This window comes from Nothobranchius furzeri, chromosome 11 (assembly GCF_043380555.1).
Source record: "Nothobranchius furzeri strain GRZ-AD chromosome 11, NfurGRZ-RIMD1, whole genome shotgun sequence".
Taxonomy (NCBI): domain Eukaryota; kingdom Metazoa; phylum Chordata; class Actinopteri; order Cyprinodontiformes; family Nothobranchiidae; genus Nothobranchius; species Nothobranchius furzeri.
The window spans coordinates 71157485-71184423 of NC_091751.1; the positions used below are offsets into that span (position 1 = coordinate 71157485).

General features: G+C 45.5%; 1 protein-coding gene across 3 annotated transcripts in view; it reads right to left on the reverse strand.

Moving 5' to 3' along the window:
* Positions 1–348: 348 nt before the first annotated feature.
* septin2 (septin 2) overlaps positions 349–26939 on the reverse strand; it is a 29894-nt gene continuing 3303 nt past the window's right edge. For 2 of the 3 annotated variants that reach the window (XM_054738242.2, XM_054738243.2), the window contains exons 3-13: positions 26537–26651; positions 23411–23497; positions 22139–22262; positions 16892–17026; positions 16688–16805; positions 9373–9474; positions 9119–9264; positions 3639–3761; positions 2869–2929; positions 1183–1261; positions 349–1103 (exon numbers count right to left, since the gene is read on the reverse strand). In XM_054738242.2, coding sequence (XP_054594217.1) covers positions 1184–1261; positions 2869–2929; positions 3639–3761; positions 9119–9264; positions 9373–9474; positions 16688–16805; positions 16892–17026; positions 22139–22262; positions 23411–23497; positions 26537–26651 — 1089 coding nt within the window. In that variant the 3' untranslated portion in view covers positions 349–1103; position 1183. The remainder of the gene's footprint in view (positions 1104–1182; positions 1262–2868; positions 2930–3638; positions 3762–9118; positions 9265–9372; positions 9475–16687; positions 16806–16891; positions 17027–22138; positions 22263–23410; positions 23498–26536; positions 26652–26939) is intronic. The other variant, XM_054738244.2, reaches the window with a different exon arrangement.

Genomic DNA, 26939 nt, shown 5'->3' on the forward strand with positions numbered 1-26939 from the left:
TCTGTGGCTAGAACTGAAATACGGACAAGGAACGTGACAGAATGAACTTCGAGGGAACGCATAACAATAATCTTTGTTTAAGGAGCAGAAATTATATTTTTTCTTCCATCTGCTCCCTTTCATTCAAGTTGTATTGTGTTTACATGCATGTTGTTTATTTATTTGTTGTTTTTTAATTGAATGAAATAAATATGAGAAAAAAAATACATACCACCTTTGTCACGTTCTCATTTAATGAGCAGCACCTGTAAAGCTGCGTAAGCAAGCTCCCTTCTCCCGGATGATGCTGCTTCGGCCCAGTCACAGCCTGAATCTTACTGCTGACACAAAAAAGGCTCAAGCCACAGATGGTTATTCAAAGTTTAATAAACATTTTCATCTAATATAAGCACTACGAACAATATTTGGTACTTCATTGTTGGTAAAAACATCACAAACAGGAATGTGAAGAAGTGGTCGGTGTGGGAAACTCTGACCTAACCTGGTCCACCTCCATCACCACGGAAACCAAAACAGACTCGGCAGTTTGGACACTTTCGAGTTAAAATCCTCACAGCATTAATCTTAAGTATAAGAAAAGTTGATAAATGTGAAGCACCACACAGGCATCAGCTTTCAACTCTGTCCCGCGTTCGTTTATGAAAGAGCGAACGAGTTCAGGAGCTCGCCGCTTCAGAAGGCAGTCTCACATCATCACACTGATGTGAGATGAGGTCTACACGAGACAGGAGAGGGACGACGACCAACAATTCCTTTCACCTGACCGGATCAGCGGCTGCGTACGTGTGAACAGGAAGACTTCTGGGTAACAACGGCGTGGCAAAAGAACAGGCTCTCCCAACAAAACTTCACAGAACTAACAAGTAACCAGAAGCAGCAGCGTGAGATAGAAGTAACAGCGTCCCAGAAATAAAACTACAGAAGGGTCATGTGACTTCCTGTAAGTATGTTTGCAAAAGAATACATCATAAAATGGTACATATCATATACTATAAAGCTAACTGAACGTATAAACGGACTTCAGATCCCACGTGGAGCCGGAAAAACAAAGCCGTGAAGTTTTCCAGGTTTTCTGGTCAAACTGGATCAGGTGCTGGAAACACCTGCAGGAGAACAAAGACGTGTTCACAGAGCTGATCCCAGACCAGCATGTTGATGCAACTGAGCAGCTGGAGGTCTTACCTCACACATCTGCCTCTCCTTCTCCTCCCTTCTGAATCTGGGCCTGCATCTTGGCGATCATCTCCTGCATTCGCCTGAGCTGTAAAACACGATCAGCAGCAGTCATCTCTTCATGGTTCAGACCGGCTAAACGCATCGTTAATCACAGATGTCACCACGGTACGAAGCCAGGTATGTTAGCTCAGCGGGTCTTTTGTTGGATTTTAAATGGCATCAGTACTTGTGAAGAACTCGCTCAGTTTAAGCCTTTTACTAATCAGACGTTTGGTCACAAAATCCAACTAAAGGTTTCCGAGTTTAAAGCTCTCATTCACTCATTTTCCCTACATTTGCTGTGGTCTCCAGTAGCACGGATGTGGTTGGGTTAATTGAAAAAAACCTGAAAATGGCCGGGGCCCCCACTGGGGTGAAGGGGGCAACGCCCCTGAGGGGGCCAGGGGGCAAAGCCCCCGGTACCCGGGGCATGTTTTGTTTTTAATTGTGGCAACTATTTACAAACATGAAAATGCCAAGAGAGTAATTTTTGAGTGGGACATTAAAAAAAATGGCTGTCTCCTGTAACTAGCAGGGTGGGCCTCCATCATGAGCACGTTCACCGAAAAACCAGCCAAGCAGACGAGAGATGTCCTCTATCTGAGGTAGGTGTGTGTGTGTGTGTGTGTGTGTGTGCGTGCTCTGTCTTCTCCATCCCCAGTGAGTCGTTGAGGATGGCTGCTTATACTGAGCCAGGATCCTCTGGAGGTTTCTCTCCACTGTCGCTGCATGCTTGCTTAGTATGAGGATTGCTGTAAAGACTCTGACACTAGTCAGTGACTCGATGCGACCTGCTGGGTTCCTTATACAGGAAACTTTTTGCTGACTGGCTGAATGAACTGACCTGTATTGGAATGTTTCCTGTGTGCCGGTCCTTGAGACGACTCGTCGTGATTTGGCGCTTTATAAATAAACATGAATTGAATTAAATGTCGGAGTATCCTCAAATCCCGCTGTTTTCTGCTGATGTCGATGTTTCACAAACCAAAAGTTTTTAAACCGTTCTAAGATGTTAACTTAAGTCTGCTCATCTTAAACGTTAAATAGATTCATAGTCGACTCGGACCAGTTATAATGGAGCTATCTAAAATAGCTACAAAACTGTGATTGGTGATTAAAAGTTAAAATGGCAGACCACACAGACGGGTCACGTTTCTGCTCGCAGACTGATGTCACAATAACGAGGTGCTCCGTTAAATTTCCATATTTAGAGACATCGTTTAGTTCTGTTTTCTTTTACTTTAGAGAAATAGAGCATAAGCTTTGATTTTCCCCCCAGCATGTTCTAAGTCCACCACCTCGGAGGAGCGTTGTACAACTACGGTCAGGTGATGTGCTGCAGCTCCTTTACAGGGACATTTTAGTAGGGAAGTACCAAAATTTGGCACAGAAATGATATATTTAGTACTATTAGAACGGGTGGCGGTTAACTTGCTGCTTCAGCGGCGCCCCGCGGAACGGATGGCCCCGCCCCATCGGAAACGCTTGTGTGGGGCGTACCAATTTGAGGAATAGGAGAGGGGGATCGTGATGTTTGATTGTTTAGCCATTTAGATTTTCATTGATCGTGCCATACTTCAGGAAGAACCAGGAATATACGCTTTCTATGGAAACAAGCCCTTCAGACCCAAGACGGACGATGAATCGTCTCACCTCAGCCTCCTTCTCCTGCAGGATCATGTCCTTGTCCGTCTCCTCTGGTTCTGGTCCTTTTCTACACCAGACACACACACTTCGTTACCTTTGTTCTGCTTGCTACAGGAATCAGCGTCCAAGTTCAATCAACACATCGAGTTAAATCTCCAAAGGTTAACAGAATCAGCTCAGAAACGTGAGTCGGCACGAGTCTTTGTGCCTTTTAAACAGTTTAAGGCAAAAATGACAAAAGCCAGGCTGAAAGAAAGAAAGGGGGGTTAGTGGATTAGTGCTCAGAAGGCATCTAGGAGATAAAGCTACGAAGACACGAAGCAAGAAGCCTTAGCAGTTAGCGAGCCCCCCCCCCCCCAATACCCAAAACACACAACAGTACCTCCAACAGGCCTCCAGACAGCCTTCCAGGGACCAGTGGTGAGACAGTAAAATCACTCCCTTATCCTAGACTGGCTTTGAAACGGAGTCTAAAACCCTAGTTTAATCTAGATTACAGATTAAATTATATACAATCGAGTTTCTAGGCTCTAGAAGCCTCTCAGCTACACATACTCATAACCAACCCATATCCTACACATGTGAACTAAAGTTTATGTTCCTCTACCACAGCAGGGCTCAGGCTACTAGTTAGAGCTACTAACTTCACTACAAGTAAACTCCCATCTGCACAGATCTGGTTTATGTAGCTCAAACACTCAGTGTTCTGGATGTTCGACGTTCCCTTGTTCCTCGGGAGGGGTGCAGAAGAAGCAAGCTGGCGGACAGGTACGTACACAGGAGACAGAGGCAGAATGTAACCATGGGAGGACAACCTGCCACCACGCTTCAGACGGTCTGATCGGAAGCTCTCGTAGTGCAGGTCCTGGGTCACCTCCTGCAGATCCTGCATGTGGGTTCTGGGGGTGCACATAAAGTTTCTCAGGTTTAGTGCAACACAGAAAATCACTAGTGCATGCTTCCTTATTACGGTTTGTTACACTACAACCCTGGTCCTGGAGGGCTGGTATCCAGCACCTTCTACTGGTTTCTCTGCTCCAACTCGCCTGATTCAGTGGTTGACTCACCTGTGCATCAGGCTCTGCAGAAGCCTGTTAATCACCTGCTGATTGAAAATAGGTCTGTTTAAACAAGGCTTACACAAATACATGCTGGCTACCGGCCCTCCAGGACTAGGGGTGAGAACCGCTGCTCTAAGGTGACCAGGTGTCGCTGGTCCTGGTCTAGAATCTGGACCGTCATTTCCTGAAACTAAATAATTTTGCTTTATCAGTTCACATATATAGGATGGCCTGCCAGGCTAGGACCGTCCCGTATTTTCATTACTTTTCACACATCCCTGAAACTGAGTTTGGTTTAGGTCACTTTTCCAAACTTTTCTCTACTAACCACCTTCTTTCCACCTTGCTTCTGTCTGCGATCCTCTTCGGTAGTGTCCCGGCTACCGTCTCCTATGATCGCCAGACTCTTTTGTCCTGTTTGCACATGATCGCCCAAGACGCACCAATTTGTTTACGTGAGCAGCTCGCTGACCAAGAGCCAAACGCCGATTCCAACCCAAATGCCCCCAGCGATGTGTATCCGATCCCAGGAAAACATCGGATGATCAGCTCTTGAATGGCTGTGGTCAAACCTTCAGGGAAGGTAGTTTTGTGTCATGGTGGGCAATCCTGTGTCCTCTTGAGAAGACCTGCGGTGGGGGTACCACAGGGTTCAGTCCTGGGCTCCTCTTTGCCCTTTATTTGCTCCCACTGGGAGCAATCCTACACAAACGGTCTACATGCAGACGACTCCCTTGTTTCCTGTCCCCTGTGTCCTGAGGTGGGAGGTTCCATTGCCAAGCTCCTGACTTGTCTGGATGAGGTCAAGTTCTGGCTTGCAGCGAATTACCTCCACGTTAATGAGAGTGAGACCGAGCTTTTTGATTCCTCCCCACTAGCACGCTCTTGATTTGGATGCTCTGACACCACACCAGAAGTCCGCTGTCAGAAGCCTGGGGTGGTAATCGATTCTGAACTCAAATCTGATAACCACACCAACATAGTTGTGAGAACCTGTTTTTTTCACTTGAGCCGTCTCGCCTAGATCAAGCTTGATGTTACGGAGAGTTCATCTCTTTTTTCTGCGTGGAGTTGCGTGTTCTCCCCATGCATGCGTGGGTTTCCTCCGGGTACTCCGGTTTCCCCCACAGATCACAACATGCCCTATAGGTTATAAATTGTAAGTCACTTTGGATAAAAGCGTATGCCAAATAAATAAACATAAACAACATAAACATAAAACATCTCGAGTCTGTCCTGCGTGCATTTGTTTTATCGCGGCTTGATTACTGCAATGCACTTCATGCTGGGCTGAGTCAGGCAGCACTGAAACGGTTACAGCTAGTTCAAAAGTCGGCAGTTAGATTCCTGACAGGCTCGGAGAAAACGCACATTTCTCCTGTGCTGGCTTCATTACACTGGCTCCCTGCGGCTTACCGGCAGTGCTTGATTTGTACATCAAACGTTCCCGGAACACAAATAACACACATTTATTTTAACAACGGTAGTTTTTGCATCTTTACTGTTCCCCTGCTTCATATTTTAATGATCTAAACATTAAAATAATTCCTCACTTCTGATTACCGTCAGTGTTTGTTGCAACCAGCAGGTACAAAAACTTGTTTTTATTTGACTATTTTTCTGTCCTGCCTGTTTATCTTCCTGCATCTCCTCTCAATCCTAAAGAGAAACTGCTACCTGGCTTCAAATATATTCACCTCATGAGTTACCTTTCAACTGCAGCTCTAAAAGATCTACCGACCGCTAAAACAGCGGAGTGCGAGCAGACGGCACCGGTGAGGTCACTGCAAACAGGTGACACGCTCCGCTCTGCAGCAGCGAAACACATCAGGCACAAATAAAAGACAGAAATCATAAAATAATATAAGCCGACATGAACGATCGCATGTTAAATTTGTTTTTTGAGGTGGCGACACTTTGAGAATGCTACTGTGGCCGTCCTCAGGACGCATCTGTCTGGAGCGCATCAGCGATCAGAGCTCTGCGCCTCTCAGCTCTAAATAGAATCCACATAGATAATGTAATATAAGTAGAACCGTGATCGTTTCGGGCTCCCGCTGGGTGTGTTGAGGGCTTCCAGGAGCTCCCTTTAGCTCACATGTAATTCGAATCCTGCGTATAGCACAAGTTTGTCGCATGAGTTGCCGGATCCTAGCAGACAGTTGCCGGAACGGTCCATTCCAAATAAAATAGTTCCCGGATCTTGTTCCGGCAAGATCCTGCTAAAATTAAGCACTACTTACCGGGCGACGTTTAAAGACTCTTCCGGTCCCTCCACGGTTGTGCCCTGCCATATCTGGTCGGTTACTACAAATGCATGCCCCATCACGCTCCCTATGCTCGGCTGATCAACATCTACTAATAGTCCCACAAACGAGGTACAAGACTAGAGGTGATCGGGCCTTTTCTGTCCTGGCTTTATGCTCTAAAACAAGCTCCCACAGTCGCCATCACTGCAGGTCTTCAAGAGCTGGCTGGACTTATTTTAATTGTTTGGCTTTTATGTGACATGGTTTTTAGACTTTTAGTCTTTTATCATCTGTGTTTTATCATTTTAGTTATTTTTACATGCTGCTTTTATGTGTTTTGTTGTACTCCGCTCTTTTATTATTTTTATGTCATGTTTAGTGCCTAGAGCTTCCATAAAGGCAGTGGAAGGTGCTATACAAATAAAATTTGACTGACTGATCGATTATGTAGCACCTCTCACGACAAAATCACAAGGTGCTATTAAGATTGTTTTCTTCCTTTCTTTCATGGGGCCAGAATACACGTCAGATCCTTTCTGCATCTATGCCCAGCAGGACGCTGAGATCCTCAGGGAACAGTCAGCTGGTACAACCCTGGGTCAGCACTAGGGTTGGGCATCGAGCACTGATTAGAAACAGATTTGACTGTCAGTTTTTCCTGGAATCGTTCAAATTTTTAAATTCGAATTCCTAGTTTCAACTCGAATCTGCGAATGTTTTTGTTAGAACATGTGAAGAGTGTGTCACAGTAATCTAGACGGGAGGAGATAAAGGCATGGAGAACCATTTCAAGTTCATGTTTTGACACCAACCTTCGCAGTTTGGAGATCTTTCTTAAGTGGTGAAAACAGTTTCAAACCAATGTTTTTGGGTGACCTTCAAGAGACACTGATTGGTCAAAAACACCCAAATTCCTTAAGTTTGTCTTGACGACAGAAGATAAATGACCAAGTTTTAGACTAATCAGAGGAACCATGCTCTCAGGGGCAACGATCAGACATTCAGTCTTTTGTACCTCTTAGTAATCTGTTCACGGCCAACATGTTCACCAACCAACCAGCAGACGGAGATGATTTAACTCCAGTTTAGCGACACGTTCAACTCAGTATGACTCTGGCTGCTGAGGTTTTAATCTTTCCTCCCCGACACCCTAACCCAACAGGGTGGTCAAGCTGCTCAGATTCTCTCCATGTTCAGCAGCACACACACTCACCTAAAGGATTATCAGGAACACCACACTAATACGGTGTTGGACCCCTTTGCCTTCAGAACTGCCTTAATTCTACGTGGTGCTGATCCAACAAGGTGCTGAAAGCATTCTTTAGATATGTCGGCCATATTGATAGGATCGCAACTTGCAGTTGATGGAGATGTGTGGGATGCACATCCAGGGCCCGAAGCTCCCGTTCCACCACATCCCAAAGATCTCTATCGGGGTGAGATCTGGTGAACGTGGGGGCCGTTGTTGTACAGTGAACTCATCGTCATGCTCAAGAAACCAATTTGAAATGATTGGAGCTTTATGACACGGTGCATTATCCTGCTGGAGGTAGCCATCAGAGGACGGGTACATGGTGGTCAAGAAGGGATGGACATGGTCAGAAACAATGCCAGGTAGCCCGTGGCATTTAAACCATGCCCGATTGGCACTAAGGGGCCTAAAGTGTGCCAAGAAAACATCCCCCATACCATGACACCACCACCACCAGCCTGCACAGTGGTAACAAGGCATGATGGATCCATGTTCTCATTCTGTTTACACCAAATTCTGACTCTACCATCTGAATGTCTCAACAGAAATGGAGACTCATCAGACCAGGCAACATTTTTCCAGTCTTGAACTGTCCAGTTTTGGTGAGCTGGTGCAAATTGTAGCCTCTTTTTCCTGTTTGTAGTGGAGATGAGTGGTACCTGGTGGGGTCTTCTGCTGTTGTAGCCCATCCGCCTCAAGGTTGTGCGTGTTGTGGCTTCACAGACGCTTTGCTGCGTTCCTCGGTTGTAACGAGGGTTAGGGTCTTCTATCAGCTTGGATCAGTCGGCCCGTTCTCCTCTGACCTCTAGCATCAACAAGGCATTTTGGCCCACAGGACTGCTGCATACTGGATGTTTTTCCCTTTTCACACCATTCTTTGTAAACCCTAGAAATGGTTGTGGGTGAAAATCCCAGGAACTGAGTAGATTGTGAAATACTCAATCTGGCCCGTCTGGCACCAACAACCATGCCACGCTCAAAATAGCTTAAATCACCTTTCTTTCACCTTCTGACCTTCAGTTCAGGAGATTGTCTTGACCAGGACCACACCCCTAAATGCACTGAAGCAACTGCCTTGTGATTGGTTGATTAGATAATTGCATTAAGGAGATGTTGGACAGGTGTTCCTAATAATCCTTTAGGTGAGTGTAGATCTATGTGAACAACTGTTGTCTGTAAAGAAGATGAACAAACCCACACAGGAGTCTCACTGAGGAGCTCCTTCCTCAGCTCAGAGTCCAACCCCAGAGGTGCAGGTGTCTGGCTGGAACAGGTGAGCATCACAGTAAATCAGAGTGAAGCAAACTTGGATTATTGTGGTTTTAAGCACTTTTTCTGCTCCAAAGCGTGAAAGTTAGTTGTTAATAAACAGGAACTGCGGAGCCGACGCTCGAATGTAAGGGCCATAAGTGGAAGTCACACAGGTGGAGGCCGGGTTTCACGGAATCCAAGAGTCTCATCAGAGACAGAACAAATGACATCTCCATGGTGCCGATGGTAATATTTTAATCATAAATGGGCCTATCCTTGCTCTGAAAGGTCTAAAACAGCCTGTTGCAGTTGTGTTAAAGCACCTGCTGTAGATCATTAGACCCGAGACTTTTTCAGTCAGGCATTGTTTTGGTGCCGAGAACTTTAGAAGCAACAAACAAGAGCGTTTCTGCTGCAACAGCTCTTCATCGGCTCACACTCACATCAGCATAGTCCGCAGCTTCAGGAAGTCGTTATGCTCTGGGTTCTCCACCTCCACCACCCCCCATGGATACAGACGACCTCTGACCTTCTTTCCTTTGGCTTCAATCTGCTGGTTGGATCCCACCACTGCAAATGGGATGCTAGCCTGAAAAAGTGAGGTTCCTGTCATGGTTCACCCAAATAAATCCTGAAGCCAGATGCTTTACAGGCATTCTCATGTAAAGAACTTTCAGAGCAGCCCAGTGGTCTCTACCTTGAGGATCCTGGTCTGCTCTTTAAAGTCTTCGTCTTCATCTGACTCAGCATCAGGAAGGTGGTAGATCTTGATGCCGTGCTCATCAATCTCATCGAGGATCTTAAAAATATGAGAAAAAAACTGTCACAACAATGTCAAAGGCTTTTTCAATCGTTCTGAGGTGTGTAAATTATCTGATCCAAAAAGCACCCTGATTGGCCTTAGGTAAGAGAAACTGAGTTTACAACCTGGACTGATGAGCTAATTGCTAATCCAAGACCAAACCTGTTGTTTAAGCCACTTTCCTACGACACACCATGCTGGCAAATCAGCGTAATATGGTGTGTCTTATGGAAGTACCATGGCGGCATGGCGATGGGGCCATTGTGCAGCTTTTATGCCACCAAGCTTTGTAGTAATATTACTGCAACATGAGACTAGTGAATGAAGATTACACCTTGGAGCAACAGAGGGTGGTGTCAGGATCACATGCGGAATATCCGCCGAGCCCTGGTCAGCAACTATAGACCCGCTGAAAGTTATTGTTTATTGGGGGTCTTGGCGGTGGCCATGGGCTGCCGCCTGGCAGCTGCATTACCCCTGAGTAGGTCTGGGTGGGGGCCTGGGGGCTCGGGGTGTCGGAGTGGCTGGTCCCGTGTGGGGATCTGGGCGGGGCCTTGGGGGTCGGGTCCTGACACGTATGCTGCCGGGAAGAAGGCAGGAACATGCGGAAGCGCCTGGCCCGGGCTCAGGGGCCTCAGGTAGACCTTGGCTCCTCTGCTGTCCCATCACAGGAGAGGGGGATGTCCAAGAGGGGGAGGACCCAACCTTACCTGGAGGTCCTACGTCTTATATATTCTGGAAATTGTGCAAATGCAGGGATGGGAGTAGATATTCTGCTGGGGTGGGGCTGGGTTGGTACCCTCAGACTCCTTTGGGCCCTGGCCCCCAATTTTATTTGCACCTTAAACACTTCCACCAATGACATTCCACGCAAACACACACTTAGGACCTTGGGAGTGAGCACATTCAACAGCATTTGGTAGGGGGATATTTCAACTTCATCCCGAGTGCCGGTGCCCACTTCCAATTTTAAACTGCACTTAGACACTGAGGGCTGTGGGTGCAAGTGGAGTGGTGTGGTGGCATCAGCTGGCGTAGGCCAGACAATGCCTGCACTGCCCAATCACCACAGCCATGGTCCCCGGCAGGGCTGGTCGCACCTGGGTCCCGGGTTGTTGGGTTCCGGGCTCGGCCGGCTAGGGGGTGGGAGGCTGCGGGCGAGCCTGTGGGCTTGCCGCTGGTATCTCCCGGGACTCTGCATGCTGCTGGTTGTGGTCCACCAGGGTAATCCTCTGCGCCTCTCGAGGGGGGCAGGGGCTTTTCTGGTTGCAGTCTCCCTGGGGTTCCTGTGTTCTGGGGCAGCTCCTGGATCTCTGGGACTTGGAGCTCCCTCCATCTCCTACGCATTTTTGGGGGGCAGATCTGTGGCCCCTCACACTCTCTATTGGACGCTCCTATAGAGAAACCTTACATAAACAAGCGCGGGTACGCACACAGGTGCTCTCATAAGTATGGACTTGGGCACGTTCAACTCGTCTTAAGGCTGTGGTTGGCACTAAATGCACTATGATTTACTATAGTGTGATTGTTCAGTAAAACAATGTTGATTTTATGTTTCCTCATCAGGTTGACGCAGTGATAGCTTGCTCCTGATGTATTGTTGTGTGTCCCTTTTCTGCAGGTCTAGAAGCTGACCCCTGTTCATCATTGATTGTTTATCTTTGTGGAACAACCCCGGTAACATATAAAATATGGCGCTTAGCATTGGTACGGTCGGGCTGGATGGCGTGAGTTTGGTCTCACGGGTGGTGTAGTGTTTACTTATAAAAACCAAGGGACTTCTCAGGAATGCAGAAATCCCTGGGCACATGGGCGGCATTTTATACGTGCAGGAAAGCCAGTGGTGTCCTCCATAATGAGGTAAACAAAGGAGCTGTGTTGCTTTTGGAAACTCTGAACCACATTATTTCATTATTTTGCTGTATGTGTCCTCATATTCTTGTGCTGCAGTGCTGCGTGTGTGTGTGTGTGTGTGTGTGTGTGTGTGAGTCTTTCCATTATAGTGAGGACCCTCCATTGACTTCTATTCATTTTTGTGATTCCACTGTGCCTAACCCATACCACAACCCTAACCATGACCAATGCTGATCTACTCCTAACCCTAACCTTAACTAAAACTTAATTCACACTAGACCTCTAACTGGTAATAGTAAGCTTCTGGTAAGATTCTAATAAAAGTGAGGACCAAAAAAAATGTCCTCACTTTGTAGGGAAAATGGTCAAAATGGTCCTCGGTACATAGTATGTACAAGAATTCACACACATACCCACACTGCTTTCTCCCCTGGGCAGCTGTCGATGGGGCGAGAGTTCCGATGCAGAGCACAGGGACACACACACACACACACACACACTAGAGATGGAGAGATTCACCAAACTGAACCAGCAGTCCGTTCATGAATTTTACAATGCAACTGCACCAGCAGCTTCAGTGTGCATTGGTTACAACTGATGTCTATTTTGCTTTGCATGTCTCTCGTCAGTAAAAACTATGGTTATGTCGCTTACTTCATACTCATCGACATATACATATATATATATACATATACGTATATACGTATATATATATACATATATATATATATATACATATACGTATATATATATACATATACACATATACATATATATGCATATATATATATATATATATATATATACATATACGTATATACGTATATATATATATACATATATACATATACATATATATGCATATATATATATATATATATATATATATATATATATATATATTAGTCTTTTTTTTTTACGAGCAGCTGGACAGATAAGTGGCCGGTGAGTTTATATTTGTCTTGCTACTATACGAAAGGCTTTAGGTTATTCGTATGAGCCTGATCAATAGCATTTCCTTGCACACCCACCAGAGGGAAGTCTAACCTAACACATGAGGCAGATGGCAGACCAACATGGTGGTGCACCATGTCGTTCCTACCAGGTTAACCTGTTAACGGACCATGTTTACCTTGAGGATGGTGTGCGTTCATGACTGAAGTTCCCTAAAGTTCGTTATAGTAATGACTGTTAATGTTTCGAGAGCAGTGCTTAAGTCACACTGTTAGCTTATTAGCTAAGCTAAGCTAACATCCGGTTCATATCGTTTACAATATAGATAATCGTTGGGCCTTTTGCATGTGTGCTAAGTGCCTGTACTGGTTTAAGAGCAGATTAGAATTGTGTAAGTCTACGTATTTGAGAGAAACAGTATTTGCGTGTAATTTTGTGAAATGTGTAGTAGTTACAGCATAATTTTGTTCTGCTTGCAGAAACCACACCTCCATCTTGGTATTTAATGCTCCCCAGTGTCGCCAACTCAGCGACTTTGTAGCTGTTCCTAACGATTTTTTGACACTCCCAATGATGTTTTTTCCCAAAATGCACCTGGCATTATCGAGGACCCTTTGCTACTTCTGTAGAACTTTCTTGTAGATATTCCCTGCAGATTAGCAACAAACAAACCACTTGTGCTCCAAATCGTTCTTCCGGGGAAAGGAAAGAGAATGATAATCTGAGCATGTCGAGAACCGACTGTGGTGGCGCGCTGGGAGTGGGCTGCTTGTTGGGGAGAGCAGAGGACAGATGAGATCACAGACGCAGGTGAGCTGCATCAATAGTCACACCTCCGACTCTACATGTACAGGTGATGGAGGAGGAGGGGTTTTGACGGACAGAGGACAGAGGAAGTAGCCAGGACGCAGGGAGGGCGCGCGCCTGACTGCCTGCGAGTGTCAAGCGCTGCAGTAAATGAACGATTCTCAAAGTCATCTGACGGTGTGTGGATGTGTCTGGCTTACCGTGGTGGGGGATCACTACACTGACCAATCATAAACCGTGTTCGGCCAGGCTCACGACAAAGGTGCAGCTGCAGAGCTGGAGACCGCGGACTTACACCTGCTGCAGATTCACGCATCTACTACTCTATCTGCAGTCTCCGGGTCTGCAGCCGTCAGGCACTTCGGCTCTTCATGCATTTGGCAACTAAAGTCAGCAGGAGTTTGAACTACCATCCCATTAACACCAGCAGCTCTGTGGCTCACATGAATTTCTTACAGAACAAGTGCTATTCAGCCAAAGTTTCATCATCAGGGACATTTTCTAAGTGATAAGACTCTGAGAGACCGGGTATGGAAAACACTCGCTTCAGTGAGAGGTATCTTCCTGCGTGGTTCTGGTTCTGCGAATCGCTCCAAGCCCCTCTCCACATCTTCAGCCCGCTGTCCACCTTACGTGAACTCTGACAGCGAGCTGCGCTGAGCTCAGTGTCCATCTCTCATGTTCAGATGGGAATCTTTTCTTGACTGATGTAGCTACCTCCGCGATGTGTGTAACGATTAAAATGTCAGTGCATCTGCAGGTGGGAGGTTTCTCCGTCAAAGTAAACGATCAAATACAGGAAATATCCGGTCGATGTGAACCTGTCATTCAGCTGTTCAGCCTTCTTGTGAAAATTGTTACAGACAGGTGTGACGCGCCAAAAAGCAGAACCTGCTCAACTATTAAACCACTAACAGGGTTAAAATATTGTAGAAACAGCCCGCTACAACTTCTGGATCAACTTCATACAAACTGTTTTATTAATTATCTGTTGAAAGATAACTTTTAGGTACATGAGTGAACAGTATTGGTGCTGTCACCTGCTGTGATCGGTTAAAGCAGCTCTCGGCTGTCTTAGGGTGGGCTCACGTGCAAGTGGGTAGGCCCACCCACAACAACATGGCTGCTGTGGCACCCAGTGTTTTCTTTACTGTGGGAAACGGGTCATTTGATGGGAAAGGGTTGCCGACCGTTGGCCTAGAAGGCAGAGGTTGCAACCAAGATGTTCTCTGAAAGCACCCACCGAACTCCATTAGATTTGGTAAGTGCAGTAGGCTTGTAGCTACGTCAGCTCAGTTTGGTGGGTGTCAATCATCTGCCCCCACCTTCACAGCCCCACTCTGAGCTGCATCTTTGTACTTTCTGGTGGTGATGAGGAGTGACGTGGCCTTGATGGCAGTGGTGGGAGCTGCCCTCTGTGCTACAGAAAAATACAGATAACAGTGTGGAGGGTTTGTCCGTCTTACATGGTCAAATTTTCTAAACGATTGTGATTGGTGGATGCTGCGTGTAGGGTTGTCACGGTGTGAAAATGTAACCTCACGGTTATTGTGACCAAAATTACCACGGTTTTCAGTATTATCGCGGTATTTTTTTAAACATGCTACATTTTCAGACAGTTAAATAAACCCTGTATGTCAGGAAATATTGTCCTCAGTTTGTGTCTAAATGTTGCCTAAAATGTGTTATTTTGTAATTATGTTGTTTATTTGTTTACATTTTTCCCCTTTAGTCTTTAAAATACAATATTTGCCCATAACTTCTTATTTTTTGTCTGTTTGATGTCATCATTTTAAAATATTAGATCAGATGATACTCAGTACTCAAGTAGCCTTCTAATCAGATACTTTTTTACCCTTACTTGAGTAATAAACCCTATATCAGGAAAATATCGTCCTCAGTTTGTGTCCTTCCAGGGAGCTTTGCAGATGTGGGAAAATGTCATCAGGCAGTAATCATTGTTAAATTCATAATTATTCTCGGAGAGAGACCAACTCTTATCTGCCCCTGGGAGCCCCGTAATGCATAGCGTCATTTCAACATGGCGGTGTCCGCAACACGGTTTATATGCAGGTAGCGGCGCTGCGGCTGCTTTATATAGCGACTCGTTGCATTCTCCCTCAACCCAAATCCTCGGATCACGCATTTTAGCTAAAACGCTAACGTTAGCTTGCCTTGCGTTGACTGTAGAGTTGTGGGTGATGGTCACGCAGATGTGTCATGAGATTTGAAGCGTTGCTGCCTTTCACAGACACTTTTTCTGCACGTGCTGCTAACAGGATAGCCGTCTTCTATCAACTGTCCCTCGGCATTCTTCAAATATCCAAAGATGCCCGTACTTCCCACTTTGTCTTCTTTGAGGGATAATAAAATGCCCTCCTGAGTGCTGCCGTCTCCTCCTTTGACCATTATTTCAGCTTTAGCTTCAAGAAAGTTTTGGTTGTAAACAACAAAGTGCGCATGTGCCGCCGGCAACTTCAGCAGATGATACGGTGGCTGGTAAGGGTCACCGCGCCTACACCGCAGCCACGGTATTCCACCGAGATAATATAGTTTTTTAAAAACAAGACGGTTATTATTGTCAACTTTTTTACCGGGGTTTACCGCTCAGGGTATCTGCAGGTTTGAGGGAACCAAAGTTAAGACTTTTTAAGACTTTTTTTAAGGCCACTTTGACCAAATTTAAGCTATTTTTTAAAATTAAATTTAAGCTATAATTTCCAGCTATTGCCTGGAACCGGTGCTAACCACGTCGCGAACGTGGGATTAGCCATCTAGTTACCATTACACTTGCACTTCTCCTTGGCGCAAGCTCCCACTAGCTTAACCAGCTAATGTGCTCATCTAAAAATAGCCCCCTTTCACAACCAACTGAATGTGTACGGTTCCGCTTACGCCAACATCGTACACAAAAAACGCTGAACACCAACTAGGAATTCATGAAAATTTTATAGAAATAAAATAATCTTGTTTAGTGGGCCTTTGGTATTTTAAGACCTTTGGAAATTGTATTTAAGGATTATGTGTCATTTTTAAGGATTTTTAAGGCCTTAAAATTGGAAAAGCCAATTTAAGACTTTTTAAGTCTTTTTAAGGACCCGCGGATACCCTGCCGCTACACCGGTTACCGTGACAACCCTAGCTGCGTGTCAAGTTCATTAGACAAATCACGCAGCAGGACTTGTGATGTGACTTGTGCACATAATTTACAACTTCTATGCTCAAACATAAAGTGACACAGCTTAACCTCAGTCTCTTTCAAACCGGCTCTATTCTAACCTTCTACAATGCAGCTGGTTAAACAGCATCTGGGTATTAAACACCTCTGATGCATCTGGCAGGATAAGATCATGTTTCTGTCATTTTATGCAGCAGAAAGAAGGAATGTCTGTTTTTGGCACGAACATCTTTGAAATTCAGCACATTTGTTTTCAAACAGTTGTGCTGAGACTAGCCGTTAGCTCATCAGTCCTGCAGGATGTAGGCTTTCTGTGAACACAGGCTGTTCAGAAGGCTATCCACAACAGGTCAGATCGTTGTGACTGGGGCAATTAGAGTCAGGAACTGGACCAATGGGAGAGCTTGCTTTACTCACCCGGCGCTTCAGCCTCTCTCTCTCTCGGAGGGTGAGGGTGTCGGCTTTGGCGATGACAGGTACCACGTTCACCTTGTTGTGGATTGCCTTCATGAACTGGACATCAAGCGGTTTGAGTCTGGTTGAAATGAACAAGAGAACAGGTGAGGATTGATTAAATTAAGTTAATTTAGAGCTTGTGTGGATGCGTCTGGAAGGACACACCCATGTCCAAGAGGGGAGATGAAGTAGAAACAGCAGTGGACTCTGTTGTCCACAATGTGTCTGCGATTCAAGCCACTTTCATCATGGAGGTAGCGCTCAAACTGGTCATCGATGTAACTGATGATGGTGCTGAAACTGGATGAAAAAGCAAACAGGGCAGAGCTCAAATGACAGATTATTTCCAGAATAAAAGCCTGGATAAAACACCTAAAAGCATTAGGGATGCTCCAATCTGATTTTCAGCTAATCGGAATTGGGTGGGAAAAATCTAATTTGACCATTTAAAACCAACACGACTTTTAAACTTCATCCTGAGAAAGAGATCAGCAAATGGAATAACAACTGTTTAGTTTTAAATTCAACAAGTTCCTCTACATCAGTGGTCTTAGTTCCACGGACAACACCATTAAGTCCCACGCTTTAAAGTAGTCCCAGAATTCCCGCACAAGAACATGTCGCTGTAGGCTGGGAAGGTGGGTGTCCCACAGGAAAGAGTGGCCGTGCCCCTTCGGGGGTGGTGGGGGTGGAATACTTATGTCATAGTACTTCTAAAAACTACATAGTGCCTTTTAAGGAACAGTTCAAAACTTACTTTAAACAGTACCAAACCTTTATAGTAATTGTTATGATTTGTTATGATTATTTTTTTCAAACAGCACAAAAATGTTCATCATTAGTAAAGCTGAAGGTGATATCCCAGATGACCAAGCTTCTCATCCTATCTCTAATGTGATAAACACAACTCTAACCAGTTTAAACTGAAGTGAAACATCTAAAGACAGAAATAACATTTCTTTCTGCTTTTCTGATTCATTAAGTCCATTTTCATGTTTTTCTTTTGCTCATAGAGGTAAGGCTCAACTAGTGAAGGACAGGAGATACAATGATGATCTGGTGTTTTATTGCTGACAATATTAAAATAAGATGGAGGATTTATTCTTAGGCAGCACGGGAAGGTTCAGACTCGTGTTTTATTCCTGAGCCCTAATGTCACTTAGTGTCATACAAATGGAAAGCCTGTAGTGTTTACTCTTTTACAGACCAGGGGCCTCATTCATCAAGCTAGCTTACGCACAAAACGGGGTCGGAAAACTGCGTAAGCAACTTTCCACGCAAACTTTGGGATTTATGAAAGAAAACTTTGTGGAAAAATGAGCGCAACTTTAAGCTGACGAAGGACCTGGCTTACACACATGTTGGACATGGAGAGCACCTGCAGTGCTGCTGCTGAGAAGACACAATTATGAAATCCTGCAGCATTATCACTTGTACACACACACACACACACACACACACACGCACACACACACACACACACACACACACACTCACAGCCTGAAGCACAGAATAAGGAATGCAGAATATCAGCAGGGGGGCAGATTGAGACAGAACATCATGCGTCTGTGACAGTGTGTGTGTCCTGTCACTGTGACCCGATTGACCCTGGCTACTTGAACAAAGGGATGTCCCTTTGGCTGACTGGTCAGCGTGTGTGACTTTCACCCGGGAATCTGGGGATCAAATCCTGATTGGACCATTTTTTTTATATCCGCCACAGATCTCTCTGAAGAAGTCAGCATTGACGGCTTCAGCAACGCTGTGCCACTCCGTGGATTTTCTCTTATTTGTTTTGCGGAGGAAGACGAAGACGAAGACTTCCTTTCATTTCTCCACCTCACCCACAGGTACCTCAACTTCTGCTTCTGTGTAATAGCGCTTCCTTGATCTGCCTTGATCTACGGTCGCCATCGTTAATGGTGGAGCGCTGAACGAGCCGGCTTATGTATATGCATGAGGTCCACAAGGTACTTTGCATTGACCATTTATGGCAGAAACTGAGTGTGGTGAGGGCAGGAAGTGATCCAGAAACACCTGAGAACCTTTCTAGGTAGAGTGTGATTAATGAAGCAGAGATAGCGTGCAGCTGTGCGTACTCCATGTTTGATAGATCACACAACTGCTTGGCGTAAGAAATTTTTTTTGCTGAGCTTAAGTACGGTTTTAGTAAGGATTCTACGGAGTGTTTGATAAATGAGAAGGTTGAATTTATTAATTCAAGTCACCCTAGTTCATAAAACAGAATAAAGTTTAGCAAGAACTTCTACAGGCTGACACAACAAAATGATATTATACTTTCTGTTTTACTATTCTGAGAGCTCAGCTCCTTTTCCTCCCCACCTGCAGCAGCGCAGCAGAGCCTAACAAGACCCAAATATCCATCCTCTGCCACTTATCCGGGGTCGGGCAGTAGCCAAAGCAGGGAGGCCCAGACTTCCCTCTCCCCAGCCACATGGACCAGCTCCTCTGGGTAAATCCCAAGGTGTTCCCTGACCAGGCGTGAGACAGGCACTCCAGCGTGTCCTGGGTCTTCCTTTTGGCCTCCTCCCGGTTGGACGTGCCCGGAAAACCTCACCAGGGAGGCGTCCAGGAGGCATCCTGACCAGATGCCCGAGCCACCTCAACTGGCTCCTTTCGATGTGGGGGAGCAGCGGATCTACTCCGAGCCCCTCCCAGATGACCAAGCTTCTCATCCTATCTCTAAAATTCTTTCCGTCACTACCCAAAGATCGACCGGTAAATCGAGAGCTTTGCCTTCAGGTTCAGTTCTCTCTGCACCACGACAGACGGTACAACAGATGCAGCACCAATCCGTCTGGCGATCTCGCGCTCCAGCTTTCCCTCACTTATGAACAAGACCCAAGATGCTTAAACTCCTCCACTTGGGGCAGGACCTCGTTCCGGACCTGGAGAAGGCCTTCTACCCTTTTTCGACTCAAGACCATGGTCTCAGATTTAGAAGAGCTGAATCTCATCCCAGCTGCTTCACACTCGGCTGTGAACCGCTCCAGCGAGAGCCGAAGATCACGTTCTGATGAAGGCAACAGGACCACATCATCTGCAAAATGCAGAGACCTGATCCTCGGACCCCCTAAACAGATCCCAGGGTTTCCCTTACATAGCCGTAGCCGTGGCAGCCCGCCACGGCTGAAATCCCAGCGCCACGCCTGCAAGATCCCGTTTTATAGATTCATTTTTCTTTTTTGCACCGTTTCCCGAAGAAGCAGCGGGAACTACTCTGTTGTTGCTTGTGATCACAGCCGGCAGGCAGCAAGGAGGAGGAGGCAGGGTAGGGTGGTACAGCTAGGGATGAGCCGCGGATAAAGCATTTTTGACAAATACGAGCATGAAACAAGTAAAACTCGTAAATATCTGCAATCGTGCTGAAGGAAAATCCTCATTGGGTAACTGACTGTCTTCACGCTCTGTGATTGGCCAGTCACATGGAGCGCCCGCCCCTCCCAACACACAAAACTCTGCTCCAGCCCAGCGCGCGCACACACACACACACACACGGATCTCTCTGTGCTTGCGTCACTGTTGCTCACGTTTCTTCAGAACTCCCTAGGTTTTCTTCAGATCGCCTCTTTTTCAGTTCAATATTTAACGTTACTTTGTTCGTAACTAACGTACGTGGTGCGTTTGACAAGACAGAGCTGAAGACGGCTCGTGCTGCGTCAGTCACTGCCTCCGCTCCGGTTGGGTTTTTTAAATTATTTTAACTCTCCCTCTCTCCCTCACACACACACACACACACACACACACACACATCAACATTGTTTTGTTTAACTGTGTGTGGGGAAAAATGCCAACAATAATAGGAAAAAATCAGTTTCATCAAATGAAAATAAAATGGTTCTAGCATTTCATATTTCCTAGTTCCTACTGCATGAGTTCAGATGCATTAATTCATGCACTTAAACATTAATGTTCTGATTTTACTGAAAAACTTGTTCTGTAATAGTTCCTTTACTATTGTGATGTAAAATATTTAATCTCAATTCTGAGGCTGCTCTGTAAATAGTTTTCTAATGAATACACATAGCAACTTCTGATCAATCCACATCAATTTCAGATTTAAAATAATGTATTGATGTAAACCACACCCACTAATGTCCAAATAATAAATAAGAGGTGCATTCATCTGTGTATCTGATCCGCATTAGTGATGTTTTCAGCACCAGAACAATGAAGCAAAGAAACAGATTCCCGAGTTTATGTTAGTAATTTTATTTATTAGGTGCATCTGACCTGTTCTAGTTTTCTCTGAAATGAGATCAAATCAGTGCTTCTATGGGTTGTCTCCTCTCTGCACTGGAAACATGTACTTTATTATAATGTTCACTGTAATGCATCTTGATGTTCTTAACAAATAAATTAAATCAAAGATATTGGTCAGTAATGCCAAATATGTACATTTGTGTTTCAGTCATTTTTATACTGGCTTAAAAATACTTCATTAAGTCTACTAAGCAGGGGTGTAGAAGGTGTTTAACAGGGCCAGCCCGGTAATGATCTTGGACCAAAATACAGGGGGCAGAAGATGTTTTCCAGACGCCAAGAAAAATTAAATGCCACCCCACCCCCCCACCCTGCAAAGTGTGTCACTGAGAGTTTAAAACAGAAATTATTCTTGTGCAAATATTGGTGTACTCACCTTTAATACTAGTTATTAAAATGCAGCAGTTGCTGGATTGGTGCTGATCAAAGTGGAGTGCATCAAATACAACAATATTAACATAAAGGTGACACGTGTGACAAGTCATTGAAATGCACTTGCGACAAAATCTACATTGGTAAAACAACAAGGCCGCCCAAACAGAGGATCAGTTAGGAGAAAAGACTTGACCTATCCAGCAGCACGCCATTTCAGTGACTTTTCACACCCCGTGTCTTCACTCAGGTTCCAGGGGACTGAACATATTTCACTACATAGAGGTGATAGATTAAAAAACTCTGCCAAAGGGAACTGTTCTGGATTAAACGTTGAAAACGCTTCAACCACTAGGTTTAAATGAGGACTTTGAGATGTCTGTGTTTCTTTAAAGATAGCATACACTGCTGTGTAAACCCAGCTGATATATTTTATTTAGTGATGAATTCCTCCTGTAGGCACCAAGGAGGGCTGGGAGACTAAGCTGTTAAAAAGAGGAAAGCTCAGTTTCACCAGAGAATTAATAACGGACACTAGGGGGTGCTGAAAGCATGAAAAATTGCCAAGTGTGCCTTTAATGCATGTCTAGAGTATCGGATCGGGACTCTGTCAGCAGATTCTTAAAATCAAATTATTCTGAATTGGATCGGAAGCAAAATAATGTGATTGGAACATCCCTAAAAACCATATTTCTGTTTTCAGGTTGTATTTTCAACTGTAAGAACAGGATCTAGATATCAGGAGTCACTTCCTACCAGTCTTGGCTGTTGATGGCATCTCCGTATCCTGGTGTGTCCACAACCGTGAGACGAAGCTTCACTCCTCTCTCCTCTATTTCTACAGTTGATGCTTCGATCTGAACAGTCCGCTCAATCTTTTCTATTAGAGCCAATCAGCAGAGTCAGAACAGTCAGCCTTTTCCTGAGTCGCTGTGTGTGTATGATTGCAAGTATGGGTGTAAGTGTTGGGAAGAGTTAGTAGTGTTCCTGTGTGTGTGTGTGTGTGTGTGTGTGTGCGTGCGCGTGTGTGTGTGTGTGTGTGTGTGTGTGTGTGTGTGTGTGTGTGCGTGCGCGTGTGTGTGTGTGTGTGTGCGTGCGCGTGTGTGTGTGTGTGTGTGCGTGTGTGCATGCATGTATGTGTATGTGTGTGTGTGTGTGTGTGCATGTATGTGTATGTGTGTGTGCGTGTGTGCATGCATGTATGTGTATGTGTGTGTGTGCGTGTGTGCATGCATATATGTGTATGTGTGTGTGTGTGTGTGTGTGCATGTATGTGTATGTGTGTGTGTGTGTGTGTGTGTGCATGTATGTGTATGTGTGTGTGTGTGTGTGTGTGTGTGTGTGTGTGTGTGCATGTATGTGTATGTGTGTGTGTGTGTGTGCGTGTGTGCATGCATGTGTGTGTGCGTGTGTGCATGCATGTGTGTGTGTGCGTGTGTGCATGCATGTATGTGTATGTGTGTGTGTGCGTGTGTGCATGTGTGTGTGTGCGTGTGTGCATGCATGTATGTGTGTGCACGTGTGTGTGTGTGTGTGTGTGTGTGTGTGTGTGCATGCATGTGTGTGTGCGTGTGTGCATGCATGTGTGTGTGTGCGTGTGCATGCATGCATGTATGTGTGTGTGTGTGTGCGTGCGTGTGTGTGTGCATGCATGCATGTATGTGTGTGTGTGCATGCTTGTGTGTGCATGTGTGTGTGTGCGTGTGTGTGTGTGTGTGTGTGTGTGTGTGTGCATGCATGTGTGTGTGCGTGTGTGCATGCATGTGTGTGTGAGTGTGTGCATGCATGCATGTATGTGTATGTGTGTGTGCGTGCGTGTGTGTGCATGCATGCATGTATGTGTGTGTGTGCATGCTTGTGTGTGTGTGCATGCATGCGTGTGTGTGTGTGTGTGTGTGTGTGTGTGTGTGCGTGTGTAAGTGTGTGTGTATGTGTGTGTGTGTGTGTGCGTGCGCGTGTAAGTGTGTAGGTATGTGTGTGTGTGTGCGTGTGTACGTGTGTGCACGTGTGTGTGTGTGTGGGCCCCACCTGCAGCCCCAAGGATGACCCTCTCTGGGTAAAGGTCGGTCAGGAAGAGGCTGTTGATCAAGGTGGATTTTCCAAGTCCAGACTCACCTTCACAACAATCATTACAACAATTAAGGATGAGTCATTAATATCCTGCTGATGAAGATGTGATACCAAAGGTTTACTTTTTATTTACTTCATAACATGATAGGAAGCGATTTGTTGGACTGTGGTTTTAAAATGGCACATGGCCAACCAAACACACCCCTCACTGGACACTTCATCAGGCTGCAGACTGATGCTGGTGTGGTCCAGAATCTGCAGGGGGATGTGAACGTTTGGGCAGTCTTGTTAATCTTCATGATGTTCCTGTATAAACTGTTGGTTGTTACAATAAAAATTCTAATTAAATATATCATATTGGGACCCTTGACCTCCACACACAGGTGACTACAGCTAGGAGAAAGAGTAATGGGGGGGGGGGGGGGGGGGGGGGGGGGGCAATTGTAAGTTTCCCTCGTTGAATATTCTCTGAAGAGCAGCAACACGGGGTCTCAAACCAACTCTCACATGAGCTGAAAACAAAGACTGTTCACCATCATGGTTTAGGAGAAGGATCCAGAAAGCTGACTCGGTGGTCCCAGCTGTCTGTTTCCAGTTAGGAACATAATGAGGAAAAAGAAGATCACAGACACGGTTCAAGTTAAGGCTCCAAGAAGCAGACCAAGAAAGTCTCAGATAAACAGAAGAGAAGAATGGTGAGAACAGCCAATCAACCCACAGAGCAGCACCAAAGACCTACAACATCATCCTGCTGCAGATGGCGTCACTGGGCATCGTTCAGCTATTGAGCGCACTTTACACAAGGAGGTGCTGTATGTGAGAGTGATGCGGAGGAAGCCTTTTCTCCACCCACAGCACAAACAGCTGCCTGAGCTATGCTGAAGAACATCTGGACAAGCCAGCTTCATTTTGGAACAAGGTGTTGTGGACTGACTAAACGGAGTTATTTGGGCATAACGAGGGGCGTTATGCATGGAGGAAACAGAACACAAGAAAAACACCTACCTACAGTAAAACATGGTGGGGGTTCCATCATGCTGTGGGCTGTGTGACCAGTGCAGGGACTGGGAATCTTGTTAAAGTTGAGGGATGCAAGGATTCCAGAATCAGTGACAAAGCTGAAGCTGCACCAGGACTGGATCATTCCACATCTACTATCCATGCAGAGGAACAAGTAGAACGTTCTGGAACGGCCCTCTCAGTCTCCAGACCTGAATAATATTGAAAGTCTGTGGCGAGTTAGAGAGAGCTGTCCATGCTCAGAGGCACCAGACCTGAAAAACTAGAGAACTTTAGTAGAAGAATGGTCCCCAACACCTTCAGCCACAATCCAGACTCTCATTAGAAGCTATGGGAAGCGTTAGATGCTGTTATTTCTGCAAAGGGAGGATCGTTCATTTCTTTATTTTATGCACCTGCCTTATTTGTTTAAACAATTATTGCACACTTTCTATAAACCGTTTCATTTCTCAAATATCACCGTGTGTGTCTCCTGTATGATAACCGTTTTATCGTAACAACCAACCATGTATACAGGAAACTCATGAAGATTAACAAGGCCGCGCAAACGTTAGCTTCCCATTGTCCATCCTGATATATTCCTTTTCTCTGTTTGTCAAAATGAAGCTTTTGAACATTCGTACCTACCTGATGAACTACAGCAGATCAAAGATGACTAAAGAGTGCAGAATACCATTTAAAGAAAATCTAATGCTCGAAACTTATTTGAAAAATAACAAAACAAAGTATTCCTTAACCCTAACCCTTTTGTTGTTGTCGTGGTCGTCGTCCTCCGCTTATCCGGTCCGGGTCGCGGGGGCAGCATCCCAACTAGGGAGCTCCAGACCGTCCTCTCCCCGGCCTTCTCCACCAGCTCCTCCGGCAGGACCCCAAGGCGTTCCCGGACCAGATTGGAGATGTAACCTCTCCAACGTGTCCTGGGTCGACCCGGGGGCCTCCTGCCGGCAGGACATGCCCGAAACACCTCCCCAGGGAGGCGTCCAGGAGGCATCCTGACCAGATGCCCAAACCACCTCAACTCCCTGTTTAGAACACTGGTCAGCTCTCGTGCCGTTTTAAAATGTTATCTAAACACAAGAGGAAAGGAACGAGGTTTCCCAGCTTGATAGATCCATAATGAAATGCTTCAAGGCATTTCTGATAGCCTAGTGAACTAGACCAAATTCTTGCTTTGCAAAGTTTGGTCTAGGAACGCTCCACTGGAACCTCCGCAGCTCCTACCAGGACTCTGGCTAGCCAATCACAGCTCTCTAGAGGGGCTTCAAACACATAAAGAGCTGTGATTGGTCCATAATGGTGGGCCAATCATAGTGCTCTATATACCTGGTGGGTGGGATGATGCAGCAGAGTGAAACAAGAGTATGTCACATTCATTGTCCAGTAGCATGTGGAGGTCATTTGAAAGACAACGGTAGAACCCGCCCCACAACCGAGAGCCGTCAATGGAGCGTGGCCAGACTACATAATACATTTATTTAGTATTATTATTATTTAGTATTAAATAATACATTTATTTAGTATTATTATTATTTAGTATTAAATAATACATTTATTTAGTCTGGCTTGCCAGGCTAATTTCTGAAGGTAAAGGCTAACCAGAAAAGGGCCAGGCAGGGTATACCTAATAAAGTGGCCAGCAGATTGTCCAAACAGAAACAGTTCTAGTGTTCCTGAGCTGTTTCATAACTCTGAATCTCAATGGTAACCCTGTTATATCCAGAATAGAAGCTGACAAAGATGCTTGTTTATTTACTTCTGACCCCCCAGGGCTCCATGGGCGCCGGCCGGGAGGACTCGCTGTCCTCCGTGTGAATCAGTCCCTGGAGGCGCTCAGCCTGCATTCCTCTCTGGTTTATTTTAAAACTGAAGGATGAGCAGCGTTGCTTCTACCCTCCCCCCCTTTCAAACAGGCACCAAGGCTCACGCGCCAGTGGTTTCTGCTGCGAACGCCAAACTTCTGATCGTAGGTTCAAACCAATACACAAGAAAACAGAGAACATACAAGACACGAGCAGTAAAAGGGAGAACGATGCTCCACTACTAGAGGAAAAACGCCAAACTCACCTACGACCATGAGGGTGAACTCAAAGCCTTTCTTAACCGATTTACGATGAACCTGATTTGGAAGATTTGCAAATCCAACATATCCTGGAGTCTCAGGGTTGGTGAACTGTCCCTGCTGTGAACCCAAAGACAAGAGGAGAGAGACTAAACAACCATGACATGTTAATATTTTTGCTGTGAGGCAGATCTATAGCAGAGTGGGGCTGGGCCTGGTCCAACAGCTGTTATGACATCATCACGACAGCCAATGACAAGGCTGTGATCTGTATTTAGATCGATAGCTGCTCTGAATCACTTAGAAGACAACATCTCTGACCATTCTACATTAATGTGTGTGTGTGTGTGTGTGTGTGTGTGTGTGTGTGTGTGTGTGTGTGTGTGTGTGTGTGTGTGTGTGTGTGTT